At 36.3% G+C, this 19,906-nt stretch overlaps 2 protein-coding genes across 6 annotated transcripts in view; one reads left to right on the plus strand and one right to left on the minus strand.

Annotated features, from left to right (window-relative positions):
• The window catches only part of LOC139977744 (uncharacterized), an 831,623-nt gene that overhangs the window by 655,822 nt on the left and 155,895 nt on the right, over positions 1 to 19,906 (minus strand). The window lies entirely within an intron of this gene.
• LOC139977735 (uncharacterized) overlaps positions 1 to 19,906 on the plus strand; it is a 41,175-nt gene that overhangs the window by 13,377 nt on the left and 7,892 nt on the right. For 3 of the 5 annotated variants that reach the window (XM_071987296.1, XM_071987294.1, XM_071987295.1), the window contains exons 4-16: positions 3,666 to 3,936; positions 5,644 to 5,943; positions 6,962 to 8,700; positions 8,990 to 9,192; positions 9,639 to 9,715; positions 10,614 to 10,675; positions 10,866 to 10,926; positions 11,996 to 12,319; positions 12,926 to 13,149; positions 15,009 to 15,134; positions 16,255 to 16,392; positions 17,495 to 17,599; positions 18,274 to 18,423. In XM_071987296.1, coding sequence (XP_071843397.1) covers positions 3,666 to 3,936; positions 5,644 to 5,943; positions 6,962 to 8,700; positions 8,990 to 9,192; positions 9,639 to 9,715; positions 10,614 to 10,675; positions 10,866 to 10,926; positions 11,996 to 12,319; positions 12,926 to 13,149; positions 15,009 to 15,134; positions 16,255 to 16,392; positions 17,495 to 17,599; positions 18,274 to 18,423 — 3,780 coding nt within the window. The other 2 variants (XM_071987298.1, XM_071987297.1) reach the window with 2 other exon arrangements.

Raw genomic sequence — 19,906 nt, forward strand, 5'->3', positions numbered from 1 at the left:
ATGTGATCTGAGGACGGAGGTCACCAATGTTATCATATCTCTTGACCCGCTTGTAGGTGACCTTGTATTTCTTACATTTTCGACGCCATATTCAGATCTCAAAAGTGCCTTCCGATCAAAACTCCGATCACAATTTGTGATCACAAAAGTGTTGGCTATAGTGTCGGTTACTTTATGGGTACATGTAGGACCACAATTACTTGGACCATTTGAGCCCAATCTTGCTATGATAATATTATGTGTATTGTCATATAATGTACCCCTACGCAAGGAGCCACAGTGCCCTTGGGCTCTTGTTTGAATCTCTTTTAACTTTCCAGCAGAGGAGAGAGGCCTCTGTGACATCATTACGTTGTATTCACAGCCGTACGCAAATTCTGTACACATTCCTGTGTAGTGAATCAAGTCCAAGCTTAATGTGAGATCTTTTGTATTCACAGCCGTACGCGTATTCTATACACACTCATGTGTTGCGTATCAAGGCCAAGCTTGAGTGAGATCTGATCGAGTGTGACCAATGTGATGCACTGACGTCACGTCCTTAGATTCAAATTGTCTGGCAGGAAGGGCCAATGTTTCATGCACTCTATCACAAAAACTACAATTCATGATATGGCAAGGCTTAATAGTGAAATACTAAGACAAAAGATGATATGACAGGAAGGACTGGATCACTTTTTTTACTAGAAAATTCCTTTAACAAACAAGTCATAACAGAGCTTGTGGTAAAGCCTGCCAGAGACCACAAAGGGAACAGTGTGCTCCTCTTTAAAGCAAACAATGGGGCTAATAATCACAGAGTCACTGAACTCTGGGACCATGTAACTATGTAGAGAACAATAAGGAAAAAATGGGAAAAAAGAGTGAAAGGGAGAGAGGTATGCTCTACAGGGGACAAAACTATATACACTAATATTGTGAAATGTTATTGGTTTTATAATATTCAATTAAACATACTGTACTCTCATCAGCTATACAATGGGTAGCACTGAATATGGATATACAGTGTCTTTGTTGAAAAGTTATATTTTTTGACAGGATAAGTGGAATTAAAGGTCTGCTTTATTGCCTGGCTAAAATATGTTAAAACAAAGTCAGTATGATCAGCACCATCACTTGCATTTACCATTTGAGTTTGATCAGCTGCTGCAATGATCTACTCACATTTAACTGTACAGTTTACATGCAATGTGACCAAGGCTGCAGCATATTCCTGAGTAGCCCTAGGGTATACATGATATCTCAAAATATTGAACATGGATGGATGGATTGTCTACTACTAGTATGTGGATAACCTATATTGAGTATTATAGATGATTTCTAATATATATAGTGGAGGGGCATTCGAGGTCAGCAGAAGTCACAATGTCAAGCCAGTTAAATATAGTAGCCCAACAAGGAAATTTTGAATGGATGTCAAACAATAGCAGGTGGATGTCATGTAGAAATGAGTCACATTGTTTTTTAGTAATTAGATGAATCCTGCTTTCATGAAGGTCAAAAATGTGAAATTCTTGTAAAAATGATAAGTATGAAAGAGAAACATGGATGGGTCTCACTGTAGTCTAGCACATTAATATCCCTCAATTGATTAGGTGAACTCTTTATCTTTCGATCGTGGTCATAGGTCATTTCAGATTTTTAGGTCAGCAGGGACAAAATATGTGAAAGCCTTGTAATTTTAAGGAATGTCTTGATTCGCAACCAGTTATTTCATCAAACCCTTAATGTAGTTTGCCATTTTGGTGTCTTATTCAGTTCCCATGCTGAAAGCATCAGGAACCTACTGTACAGTATATGATCAAGTTTGGTTGTACAGTACTGTACAGTAGGTGTATTTGTGTGGGTGTATTTCTGTGTCTGCATGTGATGCCTAAACCGTAAAAATGTCACAACTCCAGCCAGTTGGATTTAGTGTATAACAAGCAACAATGTTTCTTAAACTTTACATATGCAGTTTACAATGCCATCTAGCCAGAGTTTGAAGTGAGAGAAGGAGTCTGATGTCCCCCTGAAAGAGGGGTCTCAGACACAGTATTGTCCACCCCTTGGATAATTTTAAAATATTTGGGTTAGGGGTTAGATGCAAAATGTGTCTATCATTTCCAACATTCTAACTGCATTGTGCAGTATAAGATTTCACATTTGTGAACAGACTGTGGCTACAGCCCTGCACATACACGAAAGTACAGTAACTTGGAGGACATTCTTGATTACTTTTGTTAGAAAATGACAGACAATGGCTACAGTACAGTCCCCTGTATACTGTACACATTAAAGCATGTTTACTGTAGATGACATCCAACAGGACCAAAACCTCCATAAATTTGTAAACCATCACAAATCTGCAGTGTAGACTATGTACACTTAACTTGATGAAGCCCTATACATCTCAATACCTCTATGTATTAAGATATACATTGTAATGCTTGACAGCAGCATGGTGTTTTGCTTCTTCTGCGACATTGCTTGAGCAATGCTTTTGAAATATTTTCTCTTGGTTCTACATGGAATTGTTTACAAAAGGTAATATTTTTTTTAGCCTTAAGGCTTTTCAAAATTTTCAGCCACAAATTATGAGGCAATTATGGCTTAATCTGGTGCATTAATCATCTGTGGTTACATCTCATTTGATAGAAGGTTACATCTAGGTGTTGACCACAGTTTTGCTGTAACCACCTGACCTACTGGTTCCAGAAATGCTTGCAAGCAGTAAAGCAATAAACAAAGGATGTTAGGCAACTGAAGGTTAGAGAGCTCTGTGCAAACGTGACCAGTAATACCACTAGTAGCCCGGAAGTGTCTTACAGTTTCCTCCTGACCTGGCAGTAAAGCCTTGATTTGACAATGGAGTTAGAACAGTCTAAACAGCTTAGATTGAAATGATGTAAAGCTATTGTTTGCTTGAAAGTACTGTATATTATACAATTGTAAATTAATATCAAGTTTGAAAGGTCTTCTTTCAGTGAGCAGATAGCTAGTGCTCTTTAATGATATTTTGTTTGTTGGAATTGGCTTTAAAGCACTGTACATAATGAAGGATATACATATTGTTTGTCCTTAAGTCATTCTGTAAAGTAGAATAGATCAGTAATTACTTTTGCACATTACACTGTGTGCATTGAAATGTCTGTTAACAAATATACCCTAAATAATGTACACCTACAATAACTTCTTATCTGATTCACTGAGCATCAACGTATGAGCACATCAGTAGTACTGAGTTTCTGCAGCCTTGCTCTAGAGGTCATAGGTCAGTTAACATAAATAACAATAAGATTTTAGAAACAAATGCGAGCACACACAGGTAACTTTAGATGTGGTTTTGTAGATTTTCTTTCCTTCCTTACAATAATCTGAACTGTACTGTTTGATGTATATCCCATTAAGCTGACCAGATGTCAATACAGTACTTACAGTAGAGCTTTGTTTTGACTTCACTTAGTGTGTGGATCTTCTGTGTGAGTAACCAGAATCTTGTAAACTCTCTTATGTGGAGTTCTAGAGAAGTTCAAGTCTCAGAGGAGCTGTTGGTTACATCTCAAACATTGTCACATCTCAGAAATCTTCTGACCAAGGCTAGTCTTAAATGAAAGTTATTGGTGTGATAAGTTGGCAAAGAATAACTAACTCATTGGATTGATTGTTGTTTCTCTCTTCCATAGGCATCCATCTTCACCTTCAGCCATCTCAAAGAAGAACTGTCTTCAAAGCTTACCCAAACTGACTGTGGGACTTTAGGCCGCTGCTTTTCACTACCACCTGATCAAGTGCAGACCATTATTACAAGTCCCTTGTACTCAAAGAACTTTCTGCTTGCCCTTGAAGAGAGAGGATACATACACCCTACAAATGTGAATCGATTAACTGATGCACTCACTGAGCTGAAGATCAACCACACTCACTTATTAACAAAGACGTACATGAAGCTAAGAGGTAGGCCCCTTATCATTAGCTCTCTTTGTAATTTTGATTCACTTCTTGTACTTTCAAAATGCAATTAAGAGAGGACTTGATCTCCATAAAGTATAGCACTACGATCATTCATATTTTCCTTGAAGCAAAACCTTTTCATGGTGTTACGTTGGAAGGCGAGAGGTCCCGATAATTTTGAGGTGGGTAATTTTTAACGGGACACAAGCCTGGGTTTGTCTCTGGTAGGAACACAGACAAATTGACGAGCCTAGAGAATTAGAATGAGAACGTAAACTATATTGAACAATGGAGTTTGAACCAACAACAACAAGTGGAAATTACAAATATATAGTAAATTACTCACAAATTTAACAAGATAGGGTACACTGTAAAACACGCTGGTCTCTTCCAACGGCGATATCCCTCAGCGGCCACGATCTTAATGACTCGACGACGATTCTCGGTCCGTTGTACCGCGAAATTCACTGGGCCTCGACAAAGTTTCTCGCGATCCCAGAAACAGCAGTCACCTTCTTTCCGACGATGCACCAAAATAGAAGACGGACTTCCAGCTACAATCGAGTGAAGCACTAATCGAACTTCTCGCCAACTTAATATCACCATCTGGAGTCAGTCCAAAATCAGCTTTATAGCCACCAACTCCTGGCGTAACGAACATCCGCAACGGAGACAGAAATTCTTCACCTTCTCCGAAATAATGACTGGAAAACTGTAGTTTCACAGCAAAGTCCTCTTCGAACTTCTGAATGGAAGTGTAGAATCAATCTTGGTATCGATATCTCAATCCCTCAGAAACTACTGGCAGTTGAGCACTGACGATATATAGTAGAATTGATTGATAATATGTGTCGTCGGTTGTAATCATTCAGAAACTGAATCCTTTGCAATCTGGGGCCAGTTTTTTTACGATTCGCCATGTCAAGAATCTTCTGGATCTTTCTCGATACACCTGAGTAACAATTCGACCCAGTTTCTCCGTTCCGGGAAGTCCTTTAATAAATACAATAAGATTGTTTACAACATGACGTCATTCCAGTCATCAGAATATAGGTCACAGGTGCTTTGGAATGTTCTAGCCTCCACAAGAATAGTCTATAGGCCGTCCGTGTGGTACACAACTCGCGAAACTGGTCCAATGCATATCTCGCGGAACATTCCAGAGAAACCACGAAGTTGCGAGCACAGTGTACAACAGGGTTTCAGGTAAACAGACGGGAAACCGAGACCAGCGTGTCACATAAGGAATATACCAGAACAATCAGGTATTGCTCATTACATAAATAACATTCTGACACGGTAACCCGACCTAATTTCTCAAATATTGATTCGTCACGTAGGCCATTTCAAATACTTCCTATATTACAACATTAGGTTTCTCTCTAACGGTGACTAGCGTTAGGCTACAATGGGCCCTCGTAACAATGACTAGTGATAGACTATCACCTGCCAGCGCACCCTACCACCTCCCTCCTCATACCCCCCCCCCCAGAAAGATTCCACTTTATGCAATACACAGCACAGGTGGTGATTTATTCTAGATGCTGGAAACCAAGATGTGTAACAAAACATCGTATGTACAGTATGTATAAGTGGGCAAATATCAACTTGTGCCATGATGTGTATCATGCAATCAGCATGCCTGTACATCTCTGTGGATATTTAACAACACTGGAAACTTCAACTTGATGTTTACCTTAAACATTTCAGATCAAGAGACTGAATACGATAGATTCCTCGCCGGCCTCTCTGCTCATTTGACATTTTCCATAACAGAGAAACTGTGTGATAACTTTGAAGTTACAGATGAGAACAAGAACACAGTTATCTCCAGTCAGAATCCAGGACTTTCCTTCCTCCAGACAATTGATGAGATGGGTATCATTAATCCTTCTGATGTCAGCAAATTAAAGTCACCTTTAGAGGAATATCGTCTTCTCCAGGCAGTAGCTAAGATACACGAATACCAGTCCTTGGTACTTTATGACGAAATCAAGGCACAAGATGAAGGTAGTGTAAATTCATGTGTATGTTACAAACTTTACACTCCACTGGTACAAGTTTCAGTTTTAAGGAACATTCCTGACTTAAGACTTCATAGCTCGAAAGCAGTTAAACACACAAAATGCACTCATTATCTAAAAATCATATGTGTGGATTACATGATACAGTAGTTTAGAGATAAGGAAGACAGATGTCAAAATATGTTTTGAACTGAAGCACATTGATGCAACTCACAGCTTCATAGCATTGTTTGTTGTTGAGAAATATAATATTGCAGGTTTTCACTTTATTATGATGAGTGCATTGTTCCACTGTGTAATCTGTGATGTCATACAGTGACTATACCAACAGCTCTTTCACTGTCAAATTAAAGTTATGATAATAATCATTTGAAAATGATTTAGTCATGTCCCAGGAAGCTGCAGTTTGCAGTGAACTCAAATGACTTCACAATTAAACACTGCTCCTAATTATGGAGGAATCCTACTTGATCAGTGACAAATAAATAAGGACAGTACCAATTCTTTCCATTTATGACAGCAATCATTGTGCAATGTTTGTCTCTAAATAAAAGAAAATTAATTTTTAAATTTTGATTTTTTAATAGTGGTACATGTAGTGTCATTGATAATGAATTGCAGATAGAGAACAGTATCTGATGGTATGAATGAAATTTAATAACATCTGCGTTTCCAATTGTTTCAAGTCTGGTTGTATGACACTATTTGCTATGATTGCTGTTTGTATTACTGAGTAATTTTTAAACTGACTAGCATGTTTGAGCAATGACAGTGTCTTAGTTTGTGTTAGGAGTGAGTTTCCTTTACATTTGAAGATTACTCTACTGTAGTTGTTAATAAATGTTACCAAAGATAAGTGTTACGAGATTGCCCAAACTATTGATATCAAAGCACACTTGTTTTCAGTATGGTAAATATTCTTTATATTCTGTCATAAATTGTGAAACATTTTAACTTTTTTTCAATAAAAATTGAACTGTGCTTTCTGTTTCCTTGTTTTAAAGACAAAGAGAGCTTATTCCTGAAATGCTTACAACAGAAGATGAAGAGTTGGTTTGAAACAATGACTCCTGTCCCCTGGATGAAGTCTTGTCAATGGAAATCTAATGATCTCTTTATTGCCAGCCGCTTAGTCTTAACAAATTCTGGTTCAAAAATATCTAGCAGAGAAGTTGACCGAAAATGTAAGCTGCACTACCTAGATATCTTTACTGATGAAAGACTAAAAGCAGAGACTCGAATCATTCTGGAAGGACAGCCAGGCTCCGGCAAGACAATGCTCTCCTCTCAGTTGGCCTATGACTGGTGTTGTGGGAAGCTTATGGATATCCCCATGGTCATCTATCTGCCCTTGAAAATTGTTGATGACATGACAATTATTCAAGCTATCAAGATGTTATACATCCGTAAAGGCATTCCCATCACAGAAGAGGATATTGAGTCTATGCTTAACAGTGGTAAGAAGAAAGTCTACCTCATATTGGATGGGTTAGAAGAATACAATGGTGTAACCAAAGATGGAAGTCTCTCAGAGGTCATGAGAGTCATGACAAAGGAGAAACTGTCCAACTGCATTGTTATGATCACAGCTAGGACAGATTATACCAAGCATCTACCTCAAGGTCCAATGTTGAAGATAGAAAGCTTCGGTGAGGATGAAAGGAACGAATACATTAAAAAAGTCTTCTCTGATGATGTCCAAAAGCAAGAAGAAGTAAAGGAATTGATTGATAATGTTCCATTTATTCTTGATCTTTGTAATGTTCCGCTACTCTTTGTGCTGTTAGTACATAACATTGATAGATTAGGAAAGTTATGCGAGGGTCAGCTTGACAGGGTTACTCCTTTCGTGAAGGCCATTGTAGATATTCTGTTTTCTGTGCAGGATGAGGAAGACAAACATAGTCATCTGTCTGACCAGAAAACATACATTACATTGGAGGAACTTGCATTTAATGGCCTCTGTAAAGGAAATCAACAATTGTTTTGGCAGAAAGACTTTGTGGATAGAAGTGTCACTAATAGCAAAGCATGGATAGATTCTGGGATACTTGTTGTTGAGGAAGGAACTCCATTTAATTCCACTGATAGGAATCTTCAGACTGACTCAGACAGTGGAACTCCCCAGACTGATTCCATCAGTGATGAGTCACTGAACACATCTAATGTTACTTCAGAGATGAAGAGAGGGGCATCCCCTGATCCTGATCCCTCAGCATCTGTCAATCAATCAGAGAGTAAACCAATATTGGAATCGCAAGAGAAGAAATCAAAACCTTTACAGAAAACAAAAGCTGCCAAATATGTCTCTTTACAGGTTAAATTCCTTCATAAGTTAATCCAAGAGTGGTTTGCAGCACATTATTTAGCTCTCCTGTTCTGGGGTCACAAATCAACTGAACACCATTACAAGTATCAATTGTTCAGAGAACACTTGGCTAACATACACCCAGCTGATCTCCATTATGTCTTGCGCTTCACTTGTCACATCTGTCCTCCCAGCTTTCATTTCATTGCCAGTTTTCTGATGAGAGACTTTAAAACAGGAAATGGAGAGATTCCTGATAACATCATGAACTGCATCTGTCTTTGTTTTGCTGAGCATGATGAGTACAAAGGACACAAGTTCAAGGACATTGTCACAGAGATCTGTAGAAGAGAATCTGTCAACTTCAGCTTTGAAGATAGTCGACTGCTGCTGAGGTCAAAAGTTTCTATGCTGACCTTTGCTTCAAGATCAAAGGTACATTCACTTTTTTTTTTAACACTGTCCATTTTAAAAGTTACTCCATATTCCTTAACATATTGGTTGCATGAAGATACTTGATAAACATTTCAGCCCAAATTATGCTTGAGTGAATTCCTAGTAATATATACGTTGTAATGTTTTATGATCAAGTCAGTGCTGAATTGGTTCTCTTTGTGAGTACATTATTTACGTACCTTCCCTTATACCACGGAACAAATAAACCCTCTGTTATCTGTGAATACTGATATCAGGTTTACATGTGAGAAACACTGTTCTTTTTTAGGTTCCAATAAAGCGTCTGAAGTTTTCAGATGTGGTTGAAAAAGTTACAGACAAGGCCCTTGTCTTACAGGACGATGTATGGCTTGGTATATTAGAAACTCTTGAGGCTATCGAAATGGATCGATGGGACCAGAAACTAATTGACAAAGATTATGAAGACCTTCTAAAATTCATTTTAAATTGTAAACATGTTAATGCAGCATGGTAAGTAGAAATTTAATATCTTTCGTTAATTGAAACAATGAAAACAGAACTGAGAATACATACCTACATGGAAATAGAGACAAAAATAGTTGAAGATGAATATAAGAAAATCCAACAGGAAAGAAAAAGTAACTGTTGATATCTTTCTGTAGGTCACACAAAGTTCATTTGTAACTGTTTTGTGGTTTACATAACGGACCAATGTATGCATTCCTATTTAATCAAGATATAGAGAATATATGCACATTCAATATTACTTTTATGAAATATATACAATGCATGGAGAAAAAAAGGACACAATGCATTGTAAACACTCATTAAAACCTCAACAGTGAAATGAACAAGTAAAACACACGGTTCAATATTTTAACCTTTGCCGCTAAGAATTTCTGTATAACTTTGTCTGCACCAGCCATGTATTGATTCTTCACCTTCTTTAACCCTAGCTTACTCTTTCCAAGTCCACCGAAGGATGTGACAGATGACAAGATTCTGAAAGCCTTACAATCTCGAAATATTTCAGGTACAATGTCACTTAGGAATTAATGAATACCACTTTTGTTTGGTTATGTAAATTAAGTCCCATGGTAGCATGTTGTAGGTAAATACTTACCACGCAGTCAAAGGAAGTAATGTGTAGTCGACTTGACTATTAAAACAAGTAAAATCTACATTGGTCTAACATCTTTGTATAAAGCACTTTGTAATGTACTCAAAGTATAGAGAAATAACTTGGATCAATTGAGTTTTGATTCCTTGTTAAAGGCAACACAAATCTGCATCATATTGATTGTGTATATATGGGTGAATTTAGAGCTATACTGAGTTTGTGAGAAGCAGTTCTCATTTGAGATAACATGAGTTACTGTAAAGTCTGAATACTTTGTAGAAATGACAAACTTCTCCAAAACTACAGCATCATTGAGCTTAAGCATACATGTCATGTGGATTCACTTTACATTGATGAGTGCAAGAACCCTTTTGTTTTCTGTGTGGAGGTCAAAAGTCTAGAAACCTTGTCACAACAAAAACTCCAAGTGTAAAGGGTGGCTAAATATTTGCACTTCTATGTAGATCCAGTAGTAAGTTGGTTTTCTGGTTGTTTAATTTACTTGATAGAAAGAAGATCATGAGAAAGATCAGACTGAGGCTATTCTTTGATTATCTTTTATCACTTACACTTAATTTCTGCAGGCATAACAGTATTTCTCACAAATTGTTAAACAATCAGTTGTTACTTTTCAATCAGTTGTTTACCAAACATGTTATTTGCAGATCTAGTCTAAAACAAGATGTAACTGCAATTTCTTGGCAACGAAATGTCACCATTTAGCGAATAGTAAAATCATTAATTTAAGAGAATTGCAGTTCTATTTGCAATAACCACAACAGTTATATGTGATCTAATATGCTCTTTGCAGTTGAATGGACCATTGGAGCCAATGTAATTCACACTTTAGATGTGCACACTGGAAAATGGCCGGTGAGATAAACATAATCTTTTCTTGTTTTTGTCAAATGATAAAGTGTTATATGTTAAAATGCAAGTTTGTAAGCATTTTTCCATCGTATATTTGTTTTGATTGTTGATTTCGAGAAGTTCTGTCAGTTACCAGCAATTGTAATTGATAATTGTTGCTATTGTATTTATCTGGAATTATTTCTTCATCCAGATGGAGTTTAGACTACACAGTAGGAACTCTAACAAACCATCAGCAACACAAGCAGTTAAAGGTGTGTCTAGCTTAAAATTATTTATTTTAAACTTTATGATTCACAGTACCAAGGAGATTGTCAGTGGAATAACTCTTTTTGGGATAAGGATTGACTTATTGAAATTGAGTTTAGAAGAGTTTTAAAGTTTTACAAAGAAGACATTTTATAAAATATAATTGAAGATGTAATACTGTAGCAAGGATGAATGATGGAAGAAAGTGAATAACAATGGCAGCACTAGCCTTTAACATAGTTTGTAGTTTATTAGATAGGCTGAGATATGGCAATCTTCAAAGCATGTAATCTTTGGGGATATAAACATAGATCCTGACCTTAGTGTGGAGCTATCCAGGATGAAAAATGAATTAGGTCTTAGGTAGCATTTTGACACCCACAGAGCCACATGTAGAGAACACTCTTGAGCTGGTAAAATAAATCAGAACAGTTATAGTCTATGTGTGGTAACACCATAAACAGTGTGCTTCATTAGATCCAAGCAAACATGCAATGCCCATGACAATTTAGTTGTATAGAAGGTGAAAGGGAAGGTGACATTTTGTGACCATTCCCTCTTATTTCACACTTCTATCATGCTCTGAGTTACCTAACATGAGCAGTTGATATTGTTTATATTGCATAAGCTGGCCATTAACAGATGTAGCACTGTATACTGACAGATGTGATACCCTCTTTACCAGTTGCTAAACATTGTTTTATGATATCTTTGATGATGCCTGAACATACAATATCTGTGGGTCTCATACAGAACCATACATAAGGTGCACAGATGGTAAAGCTATGTCTTATTGTAATACTCAGCAAGTTCATGAACTTGAATTTGCATAGTTTATATGAAAGCTAATGCATTAAATTAATAATAAGGTCAATGGCTCAATAAGGAGTTGAACTGACCATGGAGCTTAAATGACACACTTTAGAGAACAAATAAACATACTTTATGGAGGCAACAGTGATACTTGACTCCACTGATTGATGTTAACACTATTTAATTGGATATTACTGGCGTGTTTGTTTTCTAACTAATTTGTGGTGCTATTCATGATAATCTCTTTACACTCATCAAAAGATATTGACTTGGACACATCTCTTAGCATACAATCTTTGGTTAACAAGGAAGGAGGGATTCTAGAGATACCAGGAACTGGCGTTAGACTAGAGATTCCATGTGGTGCTATTGAACAGGAATGCTTGATCCAGATGAGAATCATACCAATCAGCTTCCAAGAAGAGTCTAAACCATCATTTACCAGTAACTCAACAGTAGTAGTGGAACTTCTTCCTGATAATCTGAAGTTACATCACTTAGCAAAACTCACCCTGCCTCACTGTCTGCAGTTGAAGAACACTGGTGAACGTAAAGCCATGGTGTACAGCAGTCATCATGCTAAAGGTACTTTATATATGTAGTGTTGGAACTCTGACTAAGCAGACATGGAAGAGACACCACACCCCACAATATATGTATACTGGATGTATTGTTCATTCCTGGTATGCAGCATCTGTCACACCTACCAAGACTATATGTTGCCTTTAGTGTTGTCAACACACAATAGATAATTGACAGTGTGTTTAGGTTTCATACTCTTGATGCATGCAGCAGTCTTTACATGAAGAAATATTTGCTTGTGAAATGATTGTATAAATTCCTTTCTTACAGCAGATATGCAGTACATATTTTAATGTTGATAGCTAATACAGCTGTCATCATTCCATACATGTTATAAAGCTGACTTTTAGAAATAATAGGAATATAACATTTCATCACAATATTACTTAGTAGGTGAAGATGTTAATGCAACCATCATAATGAAACTTAACCATGTCTTTTATGAAATGTTAACTCACTACAAGTACCACTGAGTTGCAAGCAAAATTTTTCTTGGAAATACTTTATGAACTTCTGCATTATCTGTAAAGTGTGTGCTTGAAAAGAAAGGAAAATAAGAAATGACAGTGTCAACTTTTCAGGCTCGTGCTGTCTTTTGTTTTGATTCAGGTTGTAAGCCAATGTGGAGACCAAAACCTAATGTTTTGTATCAGCTGAATGAAACAAACTGTGTTATCTGGGTTGAAAGCTTTTCCTGGGAGACATGTGAGATTGATGGCAAGATTGTTGAATTTAAGAAGATCCAAGTCTATGCTGCTGGTAACCTGAACCCACTTTCTAAAATAATACCCATACATGTTGGCTTCTACCCTAAACTGCCAGGTGAAAGACCGGTGAGTCAAAGTGAATGATTATCATTGTTGCAATAAATTGTCAGCTACATATGTTTGTAATGTTTGTATAATTGTGTTAATTAGAAGCCACTAACACGTAGTTTAAGTTATTTGCAATGTTATTTTTATGATAAACACAAACCAACTTACAGTACATACCACACTTATATTGCGAATATCAATTTGCATGAGTATGATTATGATGCCCAAGTGCAAGTATGAGTACAGGAAACATACATGAGTAGGAGTATGTGTACAGATAAAACTGTGGTTCTGATTTAAGTGATCTAATACTCATAAGCATGTATGATGTTTAATATCCTTGGTCAGAAGTTTGCAAAGGAAACTTGTTCTAGTTTGTCAGAAATTGATGGAAATCACTAGATCTTTTTGTACATTATCAAGATCGATTTTCCATTTGGAGAGAACTTGCAGGAGGGAACAAGAAAGGGACACCAGGAGGGGGAGGGGGGGTTCTGAGAGCAGTGCTCCGATATTTATAGTCTAAACAAGATATAACACCAATTAATAGTTTTATAGTATTATTGTTTGTAACAACACATAGTAACATGCGCTTTAACAAGAGGCGAGTAATTAATACAAAGGATCAAGTAATTGGAAAATTAGACACCATCTTTAGTTAACGACACCGAAAAGATTACAAAAACACTAATAGTAAGCTACACTACAGTACAGTTGGTATACAATATAAAACTCTTTGTTTGGGAAAGAGGCAGTAGATTTTATGAAAAGTTGATATAGGTGTGTATGTGCATGTGTGCTGGCTGGGGGGGGGGGGGCTGTTTTGATTACTTGGAAGAGAAACATCTTTAATGGTGAAATCAGCCACAGTATGTGCATGCACATACATCTTAATGCTAGAGAATTTTCCTCGAGGTAGATAACAAGATTTCACAATAGAGCAGTGTTTAAGAGATGCCATATTGCATATTTTTACAAAATTTTGGATTACACTTAATATTGTAATGATAATAATAATGATAACGATAACCATAATGATAATGATGTTCCATAATGAAGTGTACACTCACTGTATACAGCATGTTGTGAAGTTGTTTGAAAGTAAAATATATGCAGCAAATGTATCCATACAAGATTAGGGTAGTTACTGCAGTCATAATCAATATGTAAATAGACATGGGTGTTTGACTAAAAAAGTATGATAACCAAGTCATTAGTACAAGTAGTTAGTACAGTGAAGATTGGGAGTTTGTCAAATGTACTCATCTATGAATACAGACTCTGGGAATACAAGCCTGGTACATAATGCTAACAATAACATCGTTGTTGTCAAACATCTTTTAACATAATCTGATATAAAGAATACCTCTGCTCTATTTGCTTACCTGCATATTGATAGGTCTCAAGGTATATGGGCAAATCTGGTTTTAGCTCATAACATAGAAAAACTTGTTCATTCATACTTAGTAAAGATTCCTAAATCCTATTGGTCCATTCAGGTCAGCTGACCGTGGTTAATCCTGTGAGTAACGCACGGTAAAATTACGGGGCATCACTTTCATAAATTTTTGGTTATATGTAACCAAAAATGTTTTGTTTTATGATTTTTCCTCCACACAAATGGTAGTGTATGAATGAACGGGGTTAATCAACTGTCTAGTGGGCGTTACTCACATGATTAATGCACTCCGGGTGTTAATGCTATCGATTAACCCCTTATTAACCAGCATCAATGTCTCAAAATAATATCAATTAGGGATGCCATTTAATAGAGATTGAATCACTTGCAAGTACTAGGTCTAAGCATCTTAATTTCACATTTATTTTTGTATTGCTATCTGTTTGTTTCATTAATACTTTGTTTGTTTTCCATCAAGAACAATTTGCGAATTTTGGAAGAAATTCCGTTCCTATTCCGGAAAGAGGGAAACTTGCCTTTGAAGATAATATTTAAGGAGGTAAAGCCAATGTCCTGGAAATATACAGGAGAGGAAAAAGTGAAGGTAATGGTCTTTTTCTTCTTATCGCTAATTAACGCTGGTTTAAATTTCATGTGTGCTTCGGAATGCCTGCACACTTAACCGCCAGTCTGTGAAGATGTCCAAGCTGTGTCCTTCTATGGGTTTCATAAACATTACACCTAAAGTATAGTAGGTGGAAGCTCATTTGGGATTAAGGGTTTGGGGTCCAAAGATAGAAACCTTTAACATGCTTCTCCTCCAAGGGTTTCAATTCTAATCGGGATGAAGTTTATGAGAGTGGTTGGTTGATGACTGGGCCAAAAAGTTTTACAAGGATAAGGATGTTTCAGGAACTAATTAACTGAAAAGTGAAATATTTCCAAGTGAATCTTCTTTATTTGGCGTGAATATCCGAGATGCTTGTTCAGATTATCAGCATCAGCACCCCCCCCCCCTTGTGCATGCCACTGGAAGTTGGCACATGATTAGTACCGCAAAATATATAAGGGCTTAATTTTTGCATGTCATGTTATAAAAAGAAGACATAAAGTTGGTTAGAGAACATAATTTCTCATAGTTTATCAATTTATCACATTGTACCAATGCAGTTTTGGTAGATAAGTTAAACCCAGTGGTCAAATTGTGCCCTAGTTTGATGCCAGTTAAATGGAAATTATTTTCAAGGGATGGTTTTTGTAAAAACTCTTAAGAAGGATTTGATTCAGTCAGTGACTAAGTTGATCTACATTATGAGTTTATTGTAAAGCAGTGGATAGATTCTGTCAATCACAACAATTGCCTGCACATATTTGGAGTTTTTGAGGGTAGGAAATGAGGCTGAGGTCAATTATTTGTAAGTGTAGCTAGATAATTTTACCTCCAAAGGAAGTTTGATAGTTTCATAAAGGCTTCCATAAAAGAAGAGGACAAACAGTAATCTCAAATTGGTTTATGTGATAACACAAAGAGATCAAGGTGTTTGAAACCAGATAGTTTGTAAAATTTAGTAATTTTGCTAGTCTCACTTAGCAAGCTGGTATTATTTATTGAGGGCAACAGAAACATAACTGTCATTTAGAATAATAAATATTGGAGTTTAACATATTTAAAATAAAGAAACCTGCTTATTAGATAACTAACAACTAATTTCACTTTGCTGTAGACGATTCCTTTCATAAACGTAGCAGCTGTCGTGGACTGTCGGTGTTCATTTGTCTTTGAAAGGGTTGGAGAAGAAGGTTGTACTTTAGTCTTCAAAGCTATTCAGGAAGATCCAGTAGATTTGATTGTCCAGTTCCAGGTTTGTGAACAATTATAGATTCATCTTACTGTTAAATTATCACTTGACATCATTTATCAGCTTCCTATGTGAATTCTTTGACTTTTCTCGGTAAAGATACTCATATACTTAATTATAAAACTATTGAATATGTTCTGCCTCAGTGCATACACATCAGTGAAAACAGCAGATATTTTCATTGAGTAAGCCATGCTATGATCTAGATGCATAAGTTTGGTGTTTAACTACACATATTGTTATCCCATTCCAATCCCATCGTGTTATGGGAATGGGATATTGCACCCTATCAACCATTTTGGTTCCTTGCTGGAAGCAAAGGAACCTATTCTGTCAGGTTAGCATATGTGTGTGTGTGTTTGGGTGTGTGGTTGGTTTGTGTGGCACTCTAGCTTTTAAAATGATTTTACAAGATAGGTTACTTCTGCAGTTCTCATATTTTGCACTTGGCTTCCCCATGATTAGTACAAGAATTGTCTTGTTTTTAGTGGAGGTCATTTGTAGTCAGCAGAGAACAAAATGTGAAATCTCAAATTTCCAGAACCTGAACATCAGAGGAGGTTATGTATGCATGGTAGGATATCCATTTTCATTGTAAAAGGTTTAGAGAACTTGGAGTAGGTCACAGTTCATTTAAGGTCACCAGGGGTTAAAATTGGAATCCTTCATTCTGGAATCTTAAATCCTTGTAAGCACATTTTCTTTAGAGTTTACAGTGATATTTCCTGTTTTACAGTTGACCTCTGGTGAACTCAAAGGACCCTCTGTACAGATTGATAGGATTCAACCTATGGGAAACTTCAGTTATAAAGTTTGCCTGACCTTATGTATCCTTTCAGTTGCACTCCAATTGTAAAGCTTGGTTGAATTTGCACAAGTACAAGAGTCCAAAGGTGAAAAGTGTTTTGAGGTCAACAAAAGTCAAATTATGAAAATCTTTTGAATTCACAAGTGGTCAAAACTTGCCTACTTGTCTGCAGTGTTACATTAAATATTTTAATTGTGGCAAGTAAGGATTACTTATAAGCCCAATTATGGCTACTTGTTTACTTGTCAATATCGTAATACTCTGTTTCTAACCTCTTTCCAACAATTTTAATTGCAGGACGTTTCAGCATCATCCCTCTCAGGCATTCCTGTGCCATCACGGTCAGCAGATGTCTCACACTCAAAGAAGAGACGCTTTAATGAATATAGAACTGCAGTGAGGGTAAAGTTCAGTATATTTGTCATCTCAGAATATCTTCCAAAATATTGATAATTTCGACTGTAAAACTATATTCTTATCAAACAGAAAAGCGAACCTGCAAAGTATTTATGACAAGTGACATTGACAATGTTGGATGTTGGAGTTGCTCATGCTGAATTAAATTTATCAAAATTGTTATATTGGCATGAAATAAAAAATTCATATAAACTGGGTTGTACATTAACCATTTTAAAGAGGAATGTTGAATAATTTCAAGACCGACTTTTCTCTTTGTGGTATTGCCATGGTTAAGGATACATATAAATATATTGATTATAATTGGTTCAAGTAATGCAGCTGGAGGTCATTGATGCATGTTTAACCATTGATGCGTTGAAATGCCTATACCTATAGTATGTCTACATAAGTTGCTTCCATTTTGGACTTTCAACTTCACTTAATTTAAGAAACATTAATGTGTGACTTGATTTGACTTGCAATAAAATCAAATGACTTGTGATAGACTTGACTTGATGAAATAAAATTTATCTGTTACTTGACTTCAATTGAGAAAATTTGACTGGTGTAAAGTAGTCAGAAACAAGTGACGTGGATACAACGCTGAATCACATCATCTAAAGTTAAAGCCCATATTTAACATATTTACTTATATTTATCTTGTTTTCTGATATTAGGATGGAATGGAAGATACTGCAGCTAGCAGTTATGATAAATTAGTAGCTGCAAGACTATCTCAGTCACAGAAGAAGACTTGTGATGAAAGTCTAACTGTCAAACAACCCATGGAAAACATTGATCTAGAAGTCAGAACAGAAAGTCTCAGGGTAATAATTTACATAAACAAGATTCTGTTGTCCTGGAGGCAGTCTTTTAAGAGCATATAACACAAATTGGTGCTTAACAGTTTGTCAATAATGGCCCTTAAGGCTTACCTACTTTGAGGTTCAAGCTTCATGTTTTGCTTTCGTATATTTCACCATGATTTATTTCTACTAAAATGCTTGACATCTAGTACTGATACTGTTTTATTATAACTGATTTTAATGAGGTACAGTATGTTCTTGCTGCAGTTAGATTTATGAGACTGAAATGTTTCAATAGTGAATGCAATAACGCATAACAATTTTTGACAGCATACGACCAAACCCTTACCAAACCGTGCCATGATTTCTGAATGAGCTTTAACAAACTAGAGTGCGTCAATAAGATGATGACTGTGCGCTGCGCCTCCTGCAAACAATTTGTAATGTTCACAGCTGACACACGTGTTTGCAATTTGTGCACAAGAAGGATACAACTGGCAACTGTTGGTTAACAAGTCAACTTTTGGAGATTGCATACAATAAATAATTCCAGATACTGAGCACAACCTTACACAGTTACAAACATTGTGCATAGATTTTAGTCTTGGGTCCAGCTTCAATTTATTTGAGCAATATCAACTTAAGTCCGGTGTACTGCCTTGAATCAATATTTAATTTGCTACTCTGGTTATTGCCCTGTCCTACTACACAAGTTCTTTTGTTCTGCCGATTTCTATAATCACCTCTTCCCACACTCTTAACAAGAATAATAAACTTTCTTGTGCTATGACTTGCATCTAGCAATTCAATATGGAAGAAACAATGGGCTTAATTTTGGCTACTAACTTAGCTTGTATGCAAGTAAGCAAGTCTCTCTTTGGCAAACACCTTGAACTAATATTTATATGCTCTGACAAGAGTAAACTGCACAAGTATTTGGTCTCATACTGTCTAATTTATACCACCTTGTACTAGAGCAAGAATGAAATATATGTTTCACTAACATGATTAGTTTATTTCTTTACGAGTTCTGCAATATATCCTGCAACAAAGATTCAGTTATTTGCTGTATTTAAAGCCCTGTAAACAATTGGCAAAGTAGAGGTTTCATGAACTCCATATGAAGCACAATGATGCATGTTATTGAGTAGATGAAACCTTTGTTTTTTAGTTCAAATGACATTTGAGGTCAACAGAGGTTTAAGTCTGAAAACTTGTGTACGCAACATAATTTAAGGCATTTAGTAGAAAAAACATTAAAGTATATAACTTGATCAACTCCAGAATAGGTGAAAATTGTAGTTGGATGATTGTTGCCCCATAATGTGTACTACCTGCATTTAGCCAAAACAAATTATTACAGAGTTTATATTTCCCTCCGGAAGGTTACACATAGATTTCTCAAAGGTTGTTCTGTAAACCTGTGTTGAGGAAGGGGTAGGATTGCAGCATTCATATGAAATTTCATATGTTACATGGGCTAGGGAAATGTCTATTTCACACT

The sequence above is a fragment of the Apostichopus japonicus genome, chromosome 12 (assembly GCF_037975245.1).
Source record: "Apostichopus japonicus isolate 1M-3 chromosome 12, ASM3797524v1, whole genome shotgun sequence".
NCBI lineage: Eukaryota > Metazoa > Echinodermata > Holothuroidea > Aspidochirotida > Stichopodidae > Apostichopus > Apostichopus japonicus.